Source organism: Malassezia globosa (assembly GCF_000181695.2).
Source record: "Malassezia globosa CBS 7966 chromosome Unknown mgl_sf_6.1, whole genome shotgun sequence".
In the NCBI taxonomy this organism is placed as follows: domain Eukaryota; kingdom Fungi; phylum Basidiomycota; class Malasseziomycetes; order Malasseziales; family Malasseziaceae; genus Malassezia; species Malassezia globosa.
In genome coordinates this window covers 509,129-530,313 of record NW_001849866.1, presented here as the reverse complement: position 1 = coordinate 530,313, position 21,185 = coordinate 509,129, and the positions used below count along the sequence as shown (strand labels likewise).

Sequence of the window (21,185 nt, the reverse complement as noted above, 5' to 3'; positions counted from 1 at the left end):
GCTCAGAGTTATCAAGTGTTCTTTCACAAACACACACGCACAAGATACCCGAAAGACATCGCTCGCATCCCACGCATGGACGATAGTTTATGCAACGTACGAATACGTGTCCTTCTCGCCCTCGACACGTTGCAAATACTCCTTCTCAATGAGGGTATCGATAGCCTTTTTAATGTCGGGCACCTTGGGGTGGAATCGCGACTGCAGTTGCAGGATCACCTCATTTAACAATAGATTGTGCTTGTACGTCTTTCGTGCTTTCATAATACGTACAATAGTCGCTTGTAGCAGCACTTTGCGATCTTCGTGAACTGTACGTGCGACCTCAGCAGACTCGACTTTCTGCTCGGCACGCACGGGAATGTGCAGATTGATGCGCACCTTCTTAGCCTTAAAGTCCATGTTCAGTGAGTATGAGTCGTCCAGCAAGTGAAGCACTTTCAACTTCACTAAAGGCACCAGCGCTGCATGCAGCGTTGATTTGTCGAGCCGCGTTGCAGCCGCAATTTCATCAAACGTGAGCACTGTCTCTGAGTTGAACAGGAGCAGCACAGCCGTCTGGTATGTCGACGTCGTGAAGATGTACTTGCGGGACAAATAGTTGGTATGTAGTTCGTTTGTCGACAAGTGCCAGAGCCAAGCAAGCTGCCGATGCGTGTGTTGTTTGTGATAGAAGCGTGTGAATTCGTCGTATGTCGACTGCAACTCAGCCGGCACAAGAAAGTCCGTTTGTGGCGCCTGTAACGGCCATACACCGGACGTAAGCACGAAGGAGTAAAAGCTGAGCTCCTTGTTCTGTAGCATGCCAGACTCTTGGAAGCGGTCATTCAGCTCCTTACTAAGACCTGCCTCTGTGAACATGCGCTGGATCTTGCTTGTGTATTCGAAACCACATGCCTCTTTGAGCCGAGCAATCATGCTTTCTTCAGCATCGGTTGATGCCGACGCGAAGGACACTAGTCGACGCGACAAGAACTTGGCATAGAACTTCTGGAAATAGTCGCGGTCCTCAATGTACTTGAACACGATCATCGCTGCATCAAGCGACTCATCCAAAGAACTTTCCTCGTCACCGCCACGGCTGTGCTTTTTCAGCAACGCATCGATGAACTTGGCCAGGAGCTCTGGACTGCGACTCGCTGATACGCCTGTCGCCTGATTCCGGTTCATATACACACGGCACGCTTTGTCGAGAGACGCAAAGAAGCCAGCTTCCGAATCAAACGACTTGGTTATAATGCGTACACTGTCATGATACACACGGAGGAGTGCATGGACGTATGTGGTGGGTTCAATGACATCGGAATTCTCCTCCATGTCGCGACTCACAGAATCAAGGCCACTCGCCTTGACATGCGCCTCGAACTGCACACGCAAGGGATCCAAATCACCAGGCAACTGCGACAAGAGAGTGTACATGCGCGCCAAATCCTCCGTCATGTCGTTCTCCAACAGTGTCTTGAACTCCTGCCAGAAAAGATCTTGGTGCGCTGAAACGAGCTCAGCTCGACACACTTCCATCAACGGCGCACGCGTGCTGGAATGCATGTACATCTCCACACGATTTTCCTCCTCTTCCAGGCGAAGCTCAGCCTTTTTCATGTAGTCGGTCATTGAGTTGTGGGCTAAGAATTCAGCACTCTCAGCCTTGTAAAAAGACGCCGTCGCCGCAAGGAATGCCTGCTGGAACTCTCGCAGGTATACATCTAGGTTCAGCCGCACCGCATCTACATCATCGATACCCAGCGATACGCAGCTGTCCAGCACGCACTTCAGCAATGCCGTGGGCACTAGCTCCCCGTGTCGCTGCTTCTCGATTTGGTATAGTACTGCATCCATCAATGCATGCCCTCGTTGAATCGGCACAAATATATGTTTCATCCATTGTACCAGCGCTAGCGTATACACAGTGTGAATGTCGGTTCGCCCCTCTTCCCTCTCATGCTTGACCCAGTGCCGATTTAGGTATATCAGCATTCGGTGCACGAAATTCGCCCCATTGGTGTACCGTTCCCATTCCGCCGAGTATGCGCGCAACAGTTCCTCGCCAGACAAAGGCGCTAGACGTGTATATATCCCTTGCAAATGTTGCAGGAAATAGTTCGCCACTCGCATGTACAGCTCACCACCAACGAGATGCGCTCCTGTTGCCATACCGCTTGTCCCACCCATCCCGCTACTGATGCAGTAATTGTACGCTGCTGTATACAGCTGCATATAGCGCTCGTACGACATTCCCTCAGTAAGACGCGTCATCTAAGATAGGTCAGTATGGCAAACAAGACTCCCTTGTATGACGTACGTACCATGACGTCAATCCCACTCTCGAGAAAGTTCCATGTGGCAACAATGCTGTACAACGTTAGATAGTTCATACATACTCATTGGATGGCGGAAGGTTAGTGCCATCCGCGGCTCGAGTCGCCATTGTAATGCCACCTCCCTAGACCAGCTTTCTACACGTTGATCGGATGGGATGGGATGGGACGGAGTAGGCGTTGGCTCACCGACTCAAGCGGAGAGAGGTTGAGTGAACCACGTGCTGATTAAACATGGTTCCTTTCTTCCACATCGCGAGCGCCTAGGCCTAAGAGGACACCCAAAGGACTAGTTGGCTGCCTGGCCGAGTAGGCTGACGCGGTCATATCGCGAGCTGGCCTTACCGCCACCCAGGCTTTCACCGTCGCGTTGGAGCAAGCATACCATGGATCCTGGAGCACGCGGAGGCGTATGGGGGTGTGTAAGAGAGCACGACAACTCTGACGCAGCATGTTCGGTGAGGCAGCAGGTGTGGAAGGCGTGCCGGCATGGATGAAAGGCGCAGACACTATGTGGCATGATCCCGGTGGGTCAGGGCCTTCTGACATGGGCCGCGCATTAGACTTGGTGTTTGTACGTATGATCGATGTCTTCTTACGTTAGATCATCGATGCAACAGGTTCGATGGGTTCTTAGTACGTGGCCCTCTTGATCTCACAACCAGCATCAATGTAAGCAAGGACCATGGATGTCGTAAGTGGTAATGAGCAGCATCTTACTCACTAGTCGGCTACCCGAAACATTGAGATGATTTGTGATCAGGTACGTATATGCACCCCAGAACTTTGCGTGCTTACGTGCGCGCACCATAGATCACTCAGTCTGAATACCTTGCATCAGAGGGCGCGTTGCGTGTAGGCCTCATCGCGTACCGTGACCATCCACCGCAAGATCATGTGTACATTGTGAAAAACTGTAAGTGAAACTCGCAAACATTTGATTTGGTGCAGGCATTGTGCTCATCCTGGGACAATCTATGCACGCATTCACGCATGCACACACACACACACACACACACACTCTCTCTCTCTCTCTCTCTCTCTCTCTCTCTCTCTCTCTCTCTCTCTCTCTCTGTCTCCCTCTCTTCCTCTCCGTTCGAATTGTTTTAGCTAACACGAATCAAGTTGGTTTTACGACTTCAGTATTGGAAATGAAAGAGAACCTCAATGGCCTATTTGCGGCAGGTGGCGGAGATGGTCCGGAAGCTATGACTGCAGCGCTCAAAGCTGCAGCTGATCTCGACTGGCGCCCTCACGCTGCAAAAATGGCCATCCTAATTACCGATGCTCCGCCGCATGGTATTGGCGAATATGGTGACGGATTTCCCAATGGGTCGCCAGATGGACAAGACCCGATTGTGCTGGCTCGCAAAATGTCGGCGATGGGCATTTCAATTTTCGTCGTGGCTTGCGAGCCTGCTTTGTCAGGATACCAGCACGCAGTGGACTTTTACCAGGGCCTCGTCAGCATCACAAGCGGCCTACTAGTTCCACTAACGACAGCCTCGCTCCTAAGTCACGTCGTTATTGCTGCGGCTGGAGAAGTCATGGACCTTGATCGGCTGCACCGCGAAGTCGGCGATTCAGTTCTAGAACGCATGAAGGGACTCAGTCTCAGTCTAGGTAATGAGGCAACTGACTCGACATCCGCGATATCCAGGCTCGTTGATCAAGTCGCAACCGAGCTGCACGAAAAGCTTCTTCTCCGGCAAGAAAATACTAAGCAACTCATTATTGAAAGCATATACCGCGAAAGTGAAGAATCTACCCACAATATTCGAGTTTGGTCACACGCTCCTGACATCTTCACAGCTCGTCCCCATATTCGCAAAGTCATTGGCTCGCGGCTCAGTCAAAAATACTTGGATATGCGCCGCGCAAGCCAGCAAGCAAGGTTGTGGCGGCCTACACCTACCCCGCTCAGCGGCGCACTAAATGACGAGCCTACCAGCACTCCAAAGCGGCAAATTGTCTCGCAATTTGCTGCATTTGAAGCAAAGCCTGGGCTGCGAGTCCAAGCCTCCCCGAACCCGCCCACCAATGTAACGAATCTCAGCACTGGCACATACCGATCATCAGGCATGGACATGGATGACGACGGTGATGATGCTTTCATCGCTGACAGTGGTATTGATGATCGCACGGGCACCTCTCATGATAATGAAGTACGCGTCGAAGGTGACGATGGCCAGATGCTCGCATACCGACATGATGCCATTTCTCTATCTCAGGCACGCCGTCTGGCCATGCAGAGTCTCTCGCGAGCTTCGTAGATATTTAGTAAGCAATACGACGCTTGGACTATCTCGCCGGCTTTCCTATCCTCCTGGAGTCTTTGGTCTGTGGGATAGTCGGTATCTCTGTGGATCTTGGTAAACCTCGTGACTGCCGAACGAAACTCAGTGCACCCGCACGTCATCTTGGACCGACATGAGTTCCGAGGCCATGGAGACGGATGTGCCGCTCCCAGATTACAACGTACCTGCGAAGACATTCGCTACATCGACCCTTGACCCTTGGGAATACAATACTTGGCTCCGATCAATCGAACGGAAAATGCTTGCGAGTGACGAGGATGCAATGACCGACCATTCCTCATACATAACTGAACTATGTCAAGCATGTTCAGCAATGTCCTCTGTAATGGCTTTGCGTCCTGTACAATGGCACATTTACCTGAGTCTTGCGATATTAAATGGCACATATAGTGGTCACGACCTTGCAGTGCTGCATGAACGCAGTACACATGATTCTCTAGATATGAGTCTTTTCGTCCGCTGTGCAAGCTTTTGGATTTGTGCATGGACACGTCACAGCGGCATAAAGGTACCGTTGCAAAATCTTGGTACAACTTATGACGAGCATGGGCATGCATCTCAAGTTTCTAAAATTCTACCTACGTGGACGGGCCTGACTGGTCCCACACTGTATGATAATGGCATATACGATGTTGATGCACATGACATACAGTGGGACATATCCGAAGATGACGCACGAAACGCACTCCGCGAACTCTATGGTCGATGTGCTTGGCATACAATCGAGAGTCAAGTAATGTGGAACATGTATGTGGCATTTGAGTATGCGCTTCTTGAAAAGGATCCAAGCGATTTGCGCGTTGATCTTGTGAAGCAAGTGTACACGGCACGGCTCCAAGTGCCTCACAAGCAGCTGGAGACTACATTCCAGCGTTTTTCCAGCTTTGTATCTACTCATTTGCCTGCATCAGAATACGAGTCAGTCATGACAAGTGCAAATAAATTATACAGTGATGCTTTGCGGCAATGGCGTGAGCGGGAAGCTTATGATGAATCTATCAGCAATGCAAACAGCACCTTGCAAGCTCACTGGAGTCCGTTTCTTTCTTGGCAAGTACACCGAATCAAGCAACTCCGCACTTCCAAAGACAAGACACATCTCGCAACGGAAGAGGAACTGGGCCTGACACTCTACCGGCGTGCTCTTCATCGTTTTGGTATGTATCCGGCGGCGCGAAACGATACCGAGGCGTCTGAGTACGCGGATGTACCCCCTACACCTAGCGTGGAAAAGGTTCACAAGCAGAGGCATGGCCGAAAGAGTCACAAGATGCAAGAACGTGACCAGGCTCAGGCACGTATTGAGGCGCGCCCAAGCATTGCTGCTGCCGAGAGTATTTGGCTTGATATGATCGCAATGGTGAACACGCCTCAAGTCGAAGCTGCATCCCTGCTCCCGATTTGTGAGCAAGCAACTCGGGTTTTACCGGTCTGTGGACGCCTGTGGGCAGTCTACCTTCGCTCTATTACGCGTTTCCACCGGCCCAAATCTCAGGTGCTTGAAATCTTTGACCTTGTCATGAAGTCTGATTGTGTGGGCCGGATCGCCGGTGGCACCTCACTCCTAGCCCTTTTACAAGCACGTATTGACTGTGAACGAACTTATGCGGTGCTTGAGCTCGCCTCTTCTCAAAACATAGCCCCAGAGCAAGTCGTTCTTGTGGCTGACGTGGACCGATTCATGCACATATACGAACTTCTCTTACAGTCGATCTCGGCCATGAGCAAACTCCCCGAACCCGAACAAGACGCAAGTTTGGCACTTGAGACCTATGCAATTGATTGGATCGAACGTGCGGCACGCACGTTGGCTGCCAGCGCAGGCGCTGATGCGGCAGCCGGACTGAATCCATTGGCTGATGAGCTGTGGACACATACGTTGCAGTTGCATTCAACGCATGCGCAAGCCTACGTCCAGGCAGGACAATATTACCAACGACATGACGATGACAAACGCGCACGGCAGATCTTCAAGAGTGGCGTCGCGAAGGCTCAGCTGGACAACAAAGCAGCCGTGCTTTCAGCTTGGGTGGCGTTTGAGCATGCTCGTGGCTCGCCTGCTGAAATAGAACACGCCGAGGCGAAAGCGAAAGTGGAGCACGATCGTATGTGGCGCCAATGGTACTCGTATCAAGCACAGCAGGCGAGCACCTCGTGTGTGACTTCGAACACCAATGCTGCGGTTGTGGCTGCGGCTGCTGATGCTGATGCTGACGAGCGCGCATCGCTTCCTGAAACAGACGTGCTGAAGCGCAAAGCCGATGACAACAAGGAGGGTGACTGCAACGATGTTATTGCCAGTGAAGTTGAAAGCGCGTCGCTTGCAAAGCGTCAAGAAACGCAACATACACAACCGGCACGCGATCGTGAATTCTCGTCGGTTATGGTGTCGGGTTTGCCGCCAAATACGACGGAGGCCGAAGTGCGCACATTCTTTCGTGACTGTGGCATTATCTTCGACATGGTCGGACCGAAACAGATTGCAACTACGTCGTCCGACACACAGCCCATGAGCGCAGTTCTCGTGGAGTTCACAGATCGTGAGGGCGCAAGCGCAGCACGCACCCGCGACATGAAGCGAATTGGTGAAAATGAGGTGCGTGTTTCGCTCTCATATGCATGCACGCTCTACGTGACAAATTTTCCCCCAGATACTTCGGACCTAATGGTGCGTGAACGCTTTCAGAAGTATGGACCTATCTTTGATATCCGATGGCCAAGTCGCCGCTTCGTGCAGTCGCGTCGGTTTTGCTACATCCAGTATATGACAGAGTCATCTGCGCATGCGGCTCTTGCTGAGCATGGCGTACATTGGCAGCCACACCATGCTTTGCAAGTGTACCTTTCAAATCCCATGCTCAAAAAGCAGCGCTCAGATGCGAATGCAAATGACAAAGAGCTTTACATGACAGGTTTGCCTCGTTCTGCAACAGTAGAGCAAGTACGGCAGTTTTTCGAGCCACATGCACCAATTGACGATGTGCGAATGCCACTTCGTCCTGACGGCAAGTCACGCGGTATTGCATTTATTCAGTGTCGAACGCCACTCGATGCGCGCCGGGCAATGCAAGCCACAAATAGCACGAAATTCCACAACCGTCTTGTTGCTGTCACTCTTGCTGACGCTGGGCGCCAGATGCGTTCGAAAGACACTCTACACGCTTCAAACGATGCATGGCGTGCCAAGTCCATTCATGTTGCAGGCTTGCCGCCTGATGCACAGGAACCATTGATTCAGCAGGCCGTAGAAGCAGCAGTCGGACCCCGAACTGAGCGGCAGGTCTTTTGGACGCCTGGTCGTCCGCCCAATGCCCACGGTACATGTGACAGCATAGTCGAAATGGCCGATGAAGAGGTCGCGGGACGTGCTGCCCTTGTTGCTGATGCTTTTTATGGTACTTTGCCACTGACCTTCACCATGTATCAAAACTTACCTCCGTCTTCTTCTGCCGCTGGATCAGTCACGCCAGCATACTCGGTCGCTCGTCGCGGCAACCATGGACGCGGACCTCGAGGCGCCTTTGAATTTTCTCGAGTGCACAATCCGGAGAATCAACCTGATACTGCAACGCCCAAAGGACAAGATGCGTTCCGTCAAATGCTTCATGAGCGTTAAAAACAAGAAAAAAAAAAAAACTACGAATCTTCATCCACGGCATGGATCCAGTCAAGCAGCTGTGTGGCTCGTGTCTTTCGCAGGGAGAACCAAGACTGCACTAATGTTGTTGCGGACAATGCTGTTTCTGAGGACTGTTCGCCGTCCGTCTGTTCTGCAGAATCTCCGTGAGACGACTGCGCTTCCACTGATATAGTCGCTTTGTTCGTCGAATTCGACATGTCCGTGTCCTTTTGGGAGGATGTTTCAGATGTTGTTGTTGGGGCCAAAGGAGGATTTGTCGCAGATTCCAACGCATGCAACATTCGCTGTGTACAAGTTAGTATTCATTGCATTGAAAACAAAAATAAAAATAACGCACGTACCTGTTTGGCGAGACCCATCATACTTGCGAGGTAGAAGGCTACAACAGACACGTACTCATCAGCGATCCACGAGCCATTGTCTGGTAGAGGAAGCGAAGGAGGTATAAGGAGCTTTTCCTGTTCATCAATCTCCTCTTGTGGGACTTCAGTGAGCTGACGACCGAGTTCATAAATGCGGGGCGACCACAAAACATGGCGCAAAAGCCAATTTTGCCGCTGTTTTGAAAACTTCCACGCTTCCTTATCGCAGAGATATTGTTGGGTATAGGCTATCGCTTTCTTTGCAGAATCGCTAAGGTCCTCGATGAACTCTGTGTCTGGCCCGGGATGCGGCACATTCGAACGTTTGCGTTTGCGCGAGCGTTTGCGCTTCTTTTTCATATCGCCAGCGACCGCTACATCAGGCTCATGATCTGCATCGTTGTGATGCACTTGTTCTAGCGCAGGTTCTGACTCGGTACTCGCTTCGTGCGCAGAAGTTGTATGCACGACCTCGTCGTTCACAGATTCTTGATGTTCATATTCACCACTATCGTGCTTGCTCGCATGATCCAATTCATCTTTCTGAGGAGCGGTACTGCCAGCTCCATCAACATCGGCGTCTGTCTGTGCCCGCGCCTTCTTGGACGAACGCCTTCGAAGTCGCTTGCCCATACAGCGTCGTGATCCTTACGAAATAATACACGCCTTTCGATTTATCTGAGGTGAAGCGACAAGAATCAAAGAAAAATCGGACTACTTTTAGGGTGTGGAGGCCAAATCGGGTCCATTAGAGAAGTCAACCAGGGAATACGTACGAATAGGTAGCCAGCTGAGATGGAACTGGGATCCTACTTAGCAAGCCAAGTTTGGAGCCATGCAGGCTCCATTCTCGAGACGGTGCGAGCAAAAGTCTGGGACGTGAGGACCAACTCTTCAAACACAATCACCTGAACGGATTCGTCGGATGTGCCACGCGCGCCGTGCCGAGATGGATGTAACACACAGGAAGGGTGTAGCTTGAAGGTCTGGCCTCCCGCAACGCGACGAAAGCTCCCGTCCGGCTGCCGCAAAGCCGTATGGCTCAGACGACCGGTGCCGAGGCATTGCATCAGCTCCATATAGTTTTCTCCCGCGTTCTGTGGCAGAATGGACGCCCCCTTTGTCACGACCAACGCATCGGGATCATTCTCCGAGTCGGACGCCTCTGACTCTATTTTGTGCGATGCATTATGATGCGAGGTCTCTTCGCACACAATCCCATGCTGTGAACATATGCGCGATAGCTGTTTCCGGATAGCAAGGATATTTTTCACCGTCCGCTCGTGGACAAAGTGCGTTTGACACCACATGCGAACTTCTTGGCGCGCGGCGGCTGCAGATACGTGAGACGCATACGCATGGTCGTGTGCAGCTATGTATGCCCGGAAAGCATTCAGCATTGTTGCATGATCACCAGTCACATCGTAAAACACTTCTCGTGCCTGTTCAGCAAGCTCGCGCTTGTCTGGCTGCGTCGGTTCCACAAAGATGCTCCGGTCTGCTGACAAGATCGACACAAGATCACGAGCTTGGCTCGCAACACGAGTACCTTGCTCTGCGGCTGCCAGGAGAAGACGCGCATAGGATGGGGTAACAGGGAGAGAAGCAAGCTGATAGCCCAATTCTGTGAGGAAGATGCCGTCTTTCCGTGTTTGAATGGCGCCCAATTCAGCGAGGTGAAGGACGGCTTCTTGAAGAAGCGCGGTATCTGGTGGATCTATCCACTCGAATGTAAATGGATTCAGGTCCATCGCGTACAGTTGAAGTGCAGCGCCAGACAGTTCGGTGCGATGGATTTCCGCGACGGGCATCGGGCGCAATTGGTGGAAGGCATCGCGCGTATACAGCCGATAGCATTCGCCCGGCGCTTCACGACCTGCTCGTCCTGCGCGCTGTACGCTGGATGACTGTGAAATAGGTAGGACCTGGAGTGTCTCAATGCTGGTGTGAGGAGAAAATACTTTCTCTTTGACAAGCCCCGAGTCCACGACGTAGCGAACGCCCGGGATTGTGATACTTGTTTCAGCAATATTCGTCGCAAGTACTATTTTTCTTGTGTGCGCAGGCGTCGGAGTAAAGACGGCAGCAGATGCAGCGGGACCCAACGCCGCATAGAGCGGCCGCACAAGGAGTGCAGGTACATCATCGCGTCCTTCCTCCCGCGCCCAAGGCTCTAGCTGCGACTGAAATAGCTCGAGTGATTGCACCATGGATTCAATTTCCTCCTGCCCCGTAGCAAAGACGAGAACATCGCCAAGCGGCTTCGACACGTGTATCTGCATCACTGTGCGAACGGCCGCATCTGTCCAGTCCTGACAGCTATGCTCCGTATGATACAACCGTACCCGATGCTGTCGACCTGCCACATACAATATAGGTATTGGTTTGATCGAATTCGAGAAAAAGCGCGCGAATGCGTCCGCATCTATTGTAGCGCTCATGATGATGATTTTTAGAGGCGCAAGGGTCGTGTTGCCAGCATCGATGAGCTTTTTTCGTTCCTTCTGAATCTGCTTCATAAGTCCCAGCAGCATATCTGTGCGCAGCGAGCGCTCATGCGCTTCGTCAATGATCATAACTCTGTACCGTTTCAGCAGAAAGTTCCGTGCGTTCTTCTTGCGCGACATTCCCACCTTCGAAATACTAGGGCCCAAGGCCTCTCGAATCAGCATTCCATCCGTTAAAAACTTGATGCGCGTTTGCGGGGTGGTCCGATCGTCGAATCGAACCGAGTATCCAACGTATGCCGGTTTGTCAGTCTTAACGTCGGATCGTGGCCGTAATGTTGCAGGATCTTCGCATCCCAATTCATCGGCCACTCGGCGCGCAAGTGACGTTGCTGCCACTCTTCGTGGCTGTGTGATCCCAATCATACCTTGGCTGCTCTGACTCTCTTCGAGCAAGAACTGAGGGATTTGAGTCGTTTTACCACTTCCTGTCTCACCAACTATAATGACTGTATCGTTCTCTCTGATCCGTGCCAAAATTGTGTCCTTTCCCTCCCAAACTGGCAAAGATCTCACTGCATTGATTGCAGCAGCTTCCTTCATTTGCATGGGTCTATGGCGCTCTGCCCACTAACGAGAGAATGGCAAGTATACGTGTACGTTAGCCTGTATCGTGAGATGGTGGAGTACTTGTCCTTGCGTGTACCCTACTACAGAACTCCACATTTTGACGTCATCTCCCAATCTCCGACTCAAGAAAAATTAGGGCAAGTGGCGGCACCTGCGCTTGCGTCATCCGATCAAAGTTGCATATTATAAATTGGCTAGGGGTACTTCGTGTGACTTTCTAAAGCTGCCAGAGAGAGGTTGTGTGTGTGTGTGTGGCGTCGTCCACCATGGATTTTAATTTCACAGGGTCATCACGGCCTAAACGAACTATCAATCTTGGCAGACAGCCTGGTCCAAAGTCTGTTGCTGATGTAGCAGCCCAAGTTCGTGCGCAACGTGAGGATCGGAGAATGCACAAAGTCCGTGTAGCTGCCGCGACTCGCATCCAGGCTGCATATCGTCAATATACCACCTGCAAAGCGCTTCGTCAACAGTGCGCACAAGAATTTGATCATATACTAAATACCAGCGTATCACCCACCGCGGATACTTGGATCCACCTCACCCGCCTTCTAGTGTTTTCGCAGGGTCGGAACGTCTCATGCGCCGAAGCACGTCGTTTAGCGCTTTGGGCTGAGGAGTTTCTGTCTGCATCAACATGGCCTAAGCCTGCATTAAGCTCTTGGGTCTCGCTTCTTGCGATGGTACTTGAATGCATGTTACGTTGCATGCAGCGTGCGCAAGCACTTGAAGCGTCTTACACGCGAGCGATGCTTACCTTCATGCTGGGCCTTCTTTGCAAAGAACACGAGAACATGGACTTAGCAAAGCAAATGGCATCCTTTCTACTCTCCCATGGAATGCACAGCTCACTAAGAAACTACCTCGTCGCGCTTCCGAAGGACGCAATATCTGAGCAGGCCGACTGTGTGTCATTGATGCTTCGGCCACTGGCTCTTTTCGATGAACCGACGACCGAGTTTGTTCAAGCTGGTGCCGCTGACGCATCTTCATATGCACCACGAGCCGTGTTCCTCCGAACATTTACCAGTGAGATCCTGACGATTCCTCACCTCTTGCATCACATGCCGATTCCGTCTGTCAGCGCCCTTTCCTCCGCTTTTCCCATGTCGGAATTTATGCACCACGTACAGTCTCTGGGTGCTTACTACGATGTGACGTCTGGTGACAGCGCACTAGCCAACAATCCCATTCACTGCCCGTATCTGCTGGCGAATGTCATCATACTCACAGCTGTGCGTGTCAAGGCAATGCAGAATGGTTCCGAGATAAGCCAATATCTGATGATGCTGGCAACTTTGCAAAACGCTTTACCCAAGTCTGTGTTTGCCGATGAGGATGCTTCTGTTGATCAGAAAACGAAAAATGAGCTACTCACTCTTGTATCCTTTGCCCACATCCGGTCAGTACTTGCGGCCAGTATGCGATCCCCACACAATACGCGCCCAGCTCTGTGTGCATTTCTTGTGGCGACGCTGTACACATGGCCTGCGTCCGCACGCGATTCAGTTCTTACGGCCATGCTGTACGGATATGATAAAGACGGTGTCACTCGCTCAGTGTACATGGGTATTTTAGCGCGTGAGTTGTGGCGTGGCTGGGTCCGTTCCTGCTCACTTGTTCGTTGTGTTGCAACGAAACATCGCGGACTAGCAGCAAACGCATCAAACGTGCGTGCAGTTGTTACAGACCCAACATATGCAAGTGATTGGCCGCTCTTCCTGGTCTTGTGCATTGAATATTCACGGTGTCTGATGATTTTGGGCGATGACGAATTTTATCCTTCGAGTGCCATCGATACCCACGTGCCTAGTAGAAATCCACTCACTCTTGACGAGCTTGATACACTCAGTGGCCTGCTCCGGAATATTACCTTCGCTATGTACTGGAACAGTGTGGACATGCCCCCAGAACATGCTCATGTGCCAGGAACCCGTGTGCAGCTTGCACAAGTCCGTGAGTTATGTACACGGCTCCTTCAGCAGCTCCATACACGTGATTCTCGCCGCTCCTTTGTGCGTGAGGGCCATTGGCACATGCTTGGACAGAATGACCTAGGCTCATTTATCCACGCAGTTGTCCTTGAAGAAAGGGAACTCGCCTCTGCAATCTCGCATGATGAAGATGCAACAAATGCACGCGCAACAATTTCGGCACTGTCACAACGCACGCGTGCATTCATGACGCCGCGGCTAGAGGTGCTCAGTTACATTCCATTTGTCATTCCCTTTGATGTCCGGGTGGAGATCTTTCGGCAGTTCGTGCGGAACGATGCTGAGCGTTTAGGGATTTCGCGCGACATATTTTCGCCCACACGCCGGCATCGCGCGACGATCCGCCGTGGACACATTGCTGAAGATGGTATGGCGAAGCTCAACGGACTTGGACCGAGCTTGAAAGAACCACTGGAAATTGTATTTATTGACCAGTGGGGTATGCCGGAGGCAGGTATCGATGGCAGTGGCCTGTTTAAGGAGTTCCTTGTCTCGATTATCCGCGAGGTATTCGACACAGATCGCGGCCTGTGGTGTGCAAATGAGCGACAAGAGTTGTATCCGAATCCGCACTCTTATGCTCACGGCGAAGAGCAGTTGACGTGGTACACATTTTTAGGTCGGATTTTGGGGAAGGCATTGTATGAAGGGATTCTAGTGGATGTCAAGTTTGCTGACTTTTTCTTAACTAAATGGTTGGGGCCAAAGGGATACATCGACGACCTTGCCAGTCTCGAGAGCCTGGACAGTGATTTGTATCGGGGTCTCATTGCGCTCAAGAACTATACAGGCAATGTGGAAAATGATTTTGCATTGAATTTCACAGTGACCGACGAAGAGTTTGGTGTGCGAATGAATCGGGAGCTCATTCCTGGTGGGAATGATGTCCCCGTGACGCGCGAAAACCGGCTCTCCTACATCTATTGTATGACCAGGTATCGGCTCAGCACACAAATTGAGGACCAATGCAATGCGTTCTTCCAGGGCCTAAGTGAAATGATTGACCCGCGATGGCTTCGTCTTTTCAACCGGGAAGAACTGCGAGTGCTCGTTTCAGGCGCAGAGAGTCCCATCGACGTTGATGATCTCAGGCGCAACACAATATATGGTGGCTATCACGAGAAAGACATGGCCGTACAGTACTTCTGGGAAGCCTTGTCACACTTTGATCAAAGTTCTCTGAAAGCATTTCTGCGTTTCGTCACATCATCGCCGAATCCTCCACTATTGGGCTTTGGTGAACTAAATCCGAAATTTGCCATCCGACATGCTGGTGACGACGTGACGCGGCTTCCTACAGCAAGCACGTGTGTAAATCTACTCAAGCTTCCCGCCTACGAGTCAGTCGCACAATGTGCAGACAAGCTTCGGTATGCTATTTATGCAGGCGCTGGCTTCGACTTGTCTTAGACAACCCGTGCTGCTTTGCATCGGGATTGCAGCCGACTTTGGCTGAGTTCGAAAGGCAGCTAAGACGCATGCATAATGGATAAAACATTGGGTGCTGAGAAAGTGTTGCGGCCGACGCAAATGTACGCACGTGCTCGCTATGGGTGGAGTGCTGCGTCAGAAACAAGCACGAGGCGTGGCTGGGCGCTGCGCAGCTGGCTGCGCATACATGAGTGTGTTTGAGATGTGGGGTTTCACGCGACGTTTCTCCGCCCCAGGACATAACATTGAGTTCCTTCCAGATGTAGCCTATGAAGAGTCTTTTTTTCTCGCGAGTTGAGAAAATCCTATGTAATGTCCAGTTTATTCCCACGAGAGTTCATGCGGAGAAAATGGAGCCGACTCCGGCTAGCGTGCTAGATGTCGAGTAACCGTACCTGCTCGCATACATTTTTTTTTCCAGAGTCGATCAAAGACCCTACGGCCCATCCCATCAGCTTGTATATACGATCTCCTGAATGGACATGGCTTGGCATTGACCAACGCATTGAAATCAGAGATGATGCAAGAATTCTATTCAAGCATGTTGGCCTTTTCACCTGACAGGCTTGAACAGGTCGCTACGAAGGATACCTTGGAAATGGCACACATTCTTCATGGTACGTACTAAACTTGATCCGGCTTTTGGACATGAGCTGGATATGAAAAAAAGGCAGACGCTGACTCCTTATGTCTTTCCTCTTCACAGTATCTTCTAAATGCAAGTCATTCGTTCAAAATGGTGAGCGCTTCGAAAATTTATCCTGGCGTATTTGGGCGCAGCAGAATCAACGTACCAAGGTGCCTCCAGCCGAATCTGTTATTTCTTCGGTGACACCGTACATGCAAAAATGTTATCCTATGTTGACACCATCAGCACCAGCCCCGTTGTCTGAGCCTGAGCTTTCGACGGACGAATCTGTGACGAGCGAAGAGGGCGATGCGGACGATCGTCAGAGGGCGGACCGCACATCTTGTCTGAATGAATTCAGTATTCTTACCAAGCATCATACTGATAGCACCGTTCCAACAGCGCAGTTCTTTCAGAAACTCGCAGATGATGTCGAACAGTGCTGGTTACATTCATCTTATTCGTCAATCGGCTGTAACCCTACGCGCTGGAAGCGAGGGTCTGACGATATCCATGAAGAGGAAGATGAAACTGTCCAAGGGTCTGAGTCTCGCAGCACGGGTACACCCATTTCTACAACAGGTACAGTCACTCCTAATGTTATTCGTTCGCGAGCAAATTCAACAACGCAGTCTCCACGAACTCAAGCACTTGGGCCCAAGGTAACAGAAGCGCTTGTTCCACCCAAGTCGCAAGATTTGTTAACTCATAACTGTGTAACAGCATTGAGGCCAGACGCCATGAAAAGCGCGATGCTCTTTGAAGAAGGAGCCGCTGCAACGAATTCGGCTCTTCCTGTGTCGTCTTTCCCTAATCCCCAGATGTTGTCAGTGCCTGCGGCCACTTCCTCTGTATCCTCGAGTCCACTAGTGTCCGACGTCTCCGCCTCTGGCAGCACATCCAAGTCCACTAGTCCACGACCCCCTGGAGCAGCAAGCAGTGTGGCACTGGCAGGTGCCAGGAACGCAGGCATCCAGGCACCACCAGCACCATCTGTCGCATCTGGGATCCCCTCTCGTATGCGGCGTCAGCAACGCATCCAGAAAAGTACAGAAAACCTACCAGCGCTGCGTGCGACGAAGTCCTATTTGACGAGGACGAATGCAGCGAACGTGACACCTGGACATGTGTTCGACGGGAAGCCAAAGCAAGATAAGGCAAAGAAAAAGCAAAGCAAAATCCTCTTCACCATTGGTGGCGATTCTGAGGAGGACGAGCTGCCAACCGAAGGCGACAACGAGGATGACTGGTCAAGCGAGGATGACGAAGCCAATGGCGGGGATGCTGGAAAGGATACAAATACGCACGAAAGTGCGCGGCTAGAGACAGAACGAGCGCGGAGAGAACTAGATGAAGAGTGCGAACGAATGGAAATGTTCAAGAAACGGCCGATCCGCTCGGCCAGCTTGGCCGACCTACCGCATGCATCCAATGCAATGGCACCGCCTACTGAGTTAGGCCCTACTCGCGGCCTCTTGTCAACGATGCTTAAACCGTCAGAAGTGTCAAAGCAGTATCCGCATCGGCCCCGTGCAGGCCAAACGCTCCATCTCTCACCCATGCCGAATCGGGCTCACTGCACCAGGACACATGCAAGCGCGCGGAACCCTTCGACTCCCACACATCTTCCACGTGCGCCCAGCTTCCAGACTATTCGATGTAATCCCACTTCAGGCGCCGACAAGAACGACGTCATAAACCGCAGTAAGAGTGCACTGGCGCTTCCGCTGTTGAATCTAACGTCTTTGCGCTCAAGTACATCGTCCGGCCGGATTGTATCGCCGTCTCCGAAGCATGCGGTAGGGGCTACGTCGCCAGAGCCTGGGCGTGCAGTGTCGAATCACGGTAGTGAGTCAGACGAAAGTTCAGCACCTCCGCGTACACGCAGTAATCTTGCACTCAGTCGGCTTTCCGCGATTGCGCAGCGTGAGACGTCCTCGACAATAACGACGCCAACGACTTTGTCATCAGATACTGGTGATGGACGTAGGCTTTCATCGCTTGTGCGTTCCTGTAACTCCATTGGCAATTTGATGACCGCGACGAAGCCGGACTCTGCGCATACTGCTGTGCATTCCATTCCATCGCCAGCATCCCAGCATGCGCCAGCTGAGGGAGAAGAAGATGGTCTTTGCCTCGGAGTTGAAGCTGATGAGCGCGCCCCCCTACGCGTTCAGCGAGTGCTTGAGGCGACTCCACAGACGACGGATGTGCCACAGTTGTCCCAAGCATGTCTTATGTCTGATACAATGACTGAGTCGCCTGTTCCTCAGCATGCCACTGAGTGTTCAGGAACGATGCCACCACTTGTGGATACTGTGTGTGAGAAAGAGCAGTCCCAGCCGACAGAAGCGCTTGTGCCAACGCCTTGCGTGCATACAGATGCGCTGTCTGATCCACTGCATCGCCGTATCAGCACGCCCAACCCGTTGTCCGCGCGTGCTACTGTAGCGCGGCAAAACATTTTGGACGAAGAACTCTCACAAAGCGTCCGAGAGAACTTGCAATGGGAACGTGAATCGCGGGCTCGCTTGCTCGGGATCGGTTTAATGGGCACGGTGTCTTCTCAGCGGCCTCGACGAACGACGGACTCTAGGGTTGTGGGTCTTGATCAGTCTCGACCCCATACTGATGAGGGGTCATTCCATCACAAGGGATGGTAAAACTGCTGCTTTGGTCTTGTTTTTATGCTATAAGAGACTGCAGTTTACTACCTGGCCTGGTGAAGAGAGAGAGAGAGAGAGAAAGAGAGAGAGAAAGAGAGAGATACAACACATTCATTCATATACTATGAGCTGATTGATTACTTGTACATTGTCATACATCTAATAATTAGAGTTCACTTTTAAGGATGGATGTCACCGAAGCAGATGAAGGCGTTGCAGAAGGCGTGGAACGGAAGCCAACATCGTTGCCGCTGCTCACGCCCGGAGCCGTCTTCCACCATGAGCTCCACCATAAAGACCAGGAACGAGCTGCATGGCTACTGCTACTGCCACTGCCGTTAACAGTGCCACCACTACTCCCGAGCCCTACGGCCGCCGTCGTTTGGGAAGAAAAGACAAGTCGCCAGACAGTCCATAGTACTGCTGTCGAACCAGATACAGCAACAAGCCACAACGCCACCGTTCGCCAGCGCAGACGAACTGTGCCGAGTGAGCGGCCGTGTGCAGGGACAGCGCCACGTGCGTCCATCGCAATGCTCAGGATGATATTGTACAGCTCAGCCATTTCGCCTAGCTGCGCACTCACATTCAACGGCCCTGCACCAAGATGCGGGATGTTGAGGCCAAGTTTCCGACAATACATGTCCGGCTGGACTTCATGTCGCTGACGAGCGAGATCCAAGTCCGATTTCGTTGCGACAAAGAGTGTGGGGAATGAGGCAAGGTGTGGGTATTGCTGCCTCAAATTCGACACGTATGAGAACGAGTGTGTATCGCTAGAGTCGTACACAAATACAATCACACTCACACGCTCCAGCTTGGCCGGATTTCGCAATGCCTCTGCCTCGTTGTGTGAGCCATATTCTTGCAATACGAGGTAGCGTTCAGCTCCATCTTGCTCCACAGCAGCGACGGCGCGTTGGAGGCGGTGCGTAGGAGCATACTTTCCACGGAACGGTTTGCCGACAAGTTGTCGAAGCAGTGCGGACTTCCCACTTCCATGTGCACCAAGCACAAGGGCAAGAAACACGCTGCACTGTTCAGCATGAGAGCGTCGGCGCTCGCCCAGTCGCCGCGGCCGTACGAGCTTGAGAGCGGATGTCGTTAGGGCTGAGCGAGCGTGGCATCCAGATCGATTTCCCACAGCTGTGCCATCAAGCCACGCATACGATGCTGGCGCTGCACTCACATAACACGGTGATGACGTGCCAGACGAGGGTGGCGAGCCAGATGCACGCATCCCGTGTGCAAAGTATGGATATCCGAGGTAGGCAAGGTATGCCAGTGTCGTGCGCGGTTCAAGAAGAGTGGTCATGCTCCACTGAGCCAGCCATCCCTGCAGCGTGACGGCACCGGATTCGTCTGTTACTGTGCCTGAGGGAAAGTTGAGCGCGCCCCAAGGATGCTGGCCACCAGGCGCCGTTTGAAACAGCTGCTCAAGCTCGCTGGCACTCAGCGCACCGTCATGATCTTTGTCATGGGCTTTGAACAATTCGGTGAAGAATTGGTAGCCCAACGGCGAGAGCTCGACGCCCATGCCATGCGGCACGTCGAAGCGTGGATATACATATGTGTTGGTGAGCGCAAGATCCATGCCATACCCAAATGTCCAGAGAACTGTCCATGTAGTCTCAAGGCGTCCGCGCTGGATAAACAACGTGTGAAGATACAGGAACCCAGCGAGCGTCAGTCCATCGTCGCGCAAATGCATCGATGCGTCGGAATGCGTGCCTTGCATGACCAGTTGCTTGATCCCCACAAGCTCCTGCAGCTGCAATGGCGCATCAAAGCACTCAAACTGAAAGTTGTTGATCTCTTCGTCGCTCAAGATGCCATCCTTGTCAGAATCGCACAAGTGGAAGATGTTCCGTAATGCGTCTACACAAGCAGGCTTAAGAGTATGCGAACGTGAATCATACAGCGGCGCTGTTGGGTACAGAACGGCCTTTTGTGCGTAGAAGAAAATCTCGCCGACATTCAGGGTCAAACTTGCGCTGCATTCGATGCAAGTCTCGACTTCTTTGAACTCGGCCATGACCGGTGCGATTTCATCCTCCAGCGCATCCTCCTCGATGTCGGCTGGTCGCTGATCGACCTTGTTGCCAACAAGAATGACAGGCACATTTATGCCTAGGGAGCGCATCATTGGTAGCCAGTACGACGAGATCCGCTCGAATGATTCTTGGTCGACAACGCTGTACACCAGCACAACTACGTGCGCACGACGAAGCTCCGTTTCGAGCCGCTCCTGAAATGCAGCACCTGAACCAGAGTCAAGAATTTTAGTTGTAACACCGGCCGGTGATGCTTCCGACGGTAGTGTAATTTCCGGCACCACATTCTGCACATGCTCGACGAAGCCCTCCTTCACGAGCGACATGATCAACGACGATTTTCCCACACCCACATCGCCAGCTAACACAATCCGGATTTCTGTGTGCGAGTGTGACATTGGTACGATTCGTCACGCAAGCCCCACCACAAGCGCGCGCGCGTGTGTGTGTGTTGTTCGTTGTTCGTTGTCCACGATGTGGTTGTTCGCTTGGATGATGACAAAAACACACGCCACCGTCGTTCCAAATCCATGTCGGCCTGTAATATCCTGGAGAAAGAGAAAAAAAAGACTTAATTCCCAGACTGCTTCTCGTCTCTCTGGACACCGCAACGCGCATAGGGACAAGAAACCCAAGTCCTGCCCAACAGCGGTCATGCGGACTCCGTCCAGACCTGTGCCTGAATAGAGGATACGCG

General features: G+C 52.0%; 8 protein-coding genes across 8 annotated transcripts; 4 read left to right on the top strand and 4 right to left on the bottom strand.

Annotated features, from left to right (window-relative positions):
* Positions 1–87: 87 nt before the first annotated feature.
* Positions 88–2,428, bottom strand: MGL_2715 (uncharacterized protein; the record flags this gene model as incomplete). Its single annotated transcript, XM_001730281.1, has 3 exons — positions 88–2,256; positions 2,307–2,352; positions 2,382–2,428. The coding sequence occupies 3 exons, from the start codon at positions 2,426–2,428 to the stop codon at positions 88–90; spliced, it is 2,262 nt and encodes a 753-aa protein (XP_001730333.1).
* Positions 2,429–3,469: 1,041 nt separating this feature from the next.
* On the top strand, positions 3,470–4,591 carry MGL_2714 (uncharacterized protein; the record flags this gene model as incomplete). Its single annotated transcript, XM_001730280.1, has 1 exon — positions 3,470–4,591. One exon carries the CDS (start codon positions 3,470–3,472, stop codon positions 4,589–4,591), a length of 1,122 nt encoding a protein of 373 aa, XP_001730332.1.
* Positions 4,592–4,961: 370 nt separating this feature from the next.
* On the top strand, positions 4,962–8,252 carry MGL_2713 (uncharacterized protein; the record flags this gene model as incomplete). Its single annotated transcript, XM_001730279.1, has 1 exon — positions 4,962–8,252. The coding sequence occupies one exon, from the start codon at positions 4,962–4,964 to the stop codon at positions 8,250–8,252; it is 3,291 nt and encodes a 1,096-aa protein (XP_001730331.1).
* A 246-nt stretch (positions 8,253–8,498) lies between these two features.
* MGL_2712 (uncharacterized protein) lies at positions 8,499–9,271 on the bottom strand (the record flags this gene model as incomplete). Its single annotated transcript, XM_001730278.1, has 2 exons — positions 8,499–8,560; positions 8,614–9,271. The coding sequence occupies 2 exons, from the start codon at positions 9,269–9,271 to the stop codon at positions 8,499–8,501; spliced, it is 720 nt and encodes a 239-aa protein (XP_001730330.1).
* Positions 9,272–9,447: 176 nt separating this feature from the next.
* MGL_2711 (uncharacterized protein) lies at positions 9,448–11,511 on the bottom strand (the record flags this gene model as incomplete). Its single annotated transcript, XM_001730277.1, has 1 exon — positions 9,448–11,511. One exon carries the CDS (start codon positions 11,509–11,511, stop codon positions 9,448–9,450), a length of 2,064 nt encoding a protein of 687 aa, XP_001730329.1.
* Positions 11,512–12,422: 911 nt separating this feature from the next.
* MGL_2710 (uncharacterized protein) lies at positions 12,423–15,119 on the top strand (the record flags this gene model as incomplete). The annotated part of the gene is made up of 1 exon (XM_001730276.1): positions 12,423–15,119. One exon carries the CDS (start codon positions 12,423–12,425, stop codon positions 15,117–15,119), a length of 2,697 nt encoding a protein of 898 aa, XP_001730328.1.
* An 861-nt stretch (positions 15,120–15,980) lies between these two features.
* On the top strand, positions 15,981–18,431 carry MGL_2709 (uncharacterized protein; the record flags this gene model as incomplete). Its single annotated transcript, XM_001730275.1, has 1 exon — positions 15,981–18,431. The coding sequence occupies one exon, from the start codon at positions 15,981–15,983 to the stop codon at positions 18,429–18,431; it is 2,451 nt and encodes an 816-aa protein (XP_001730327.1).
* Positions 18,432–18,600: 169 nt separating this feature from the next.
* MGL_2708 (uncharacterized protein) lies at positions 18,601–20,886 on the bottom strand (the record flags this gene model as incomplete). The annotated part of the gene is made up of 1 exon (XM_001730274.1): positions 18,601–20,886. One exon carries the CDS (start codon positions 20,884–20,886, stop codon positions 18,601–18,603), a length of 2,286 nt encoding a protein of 761 aa, XP_001730326.1.
* Positions 20,887–21,185: the final 299 nt, after the last annotated feature.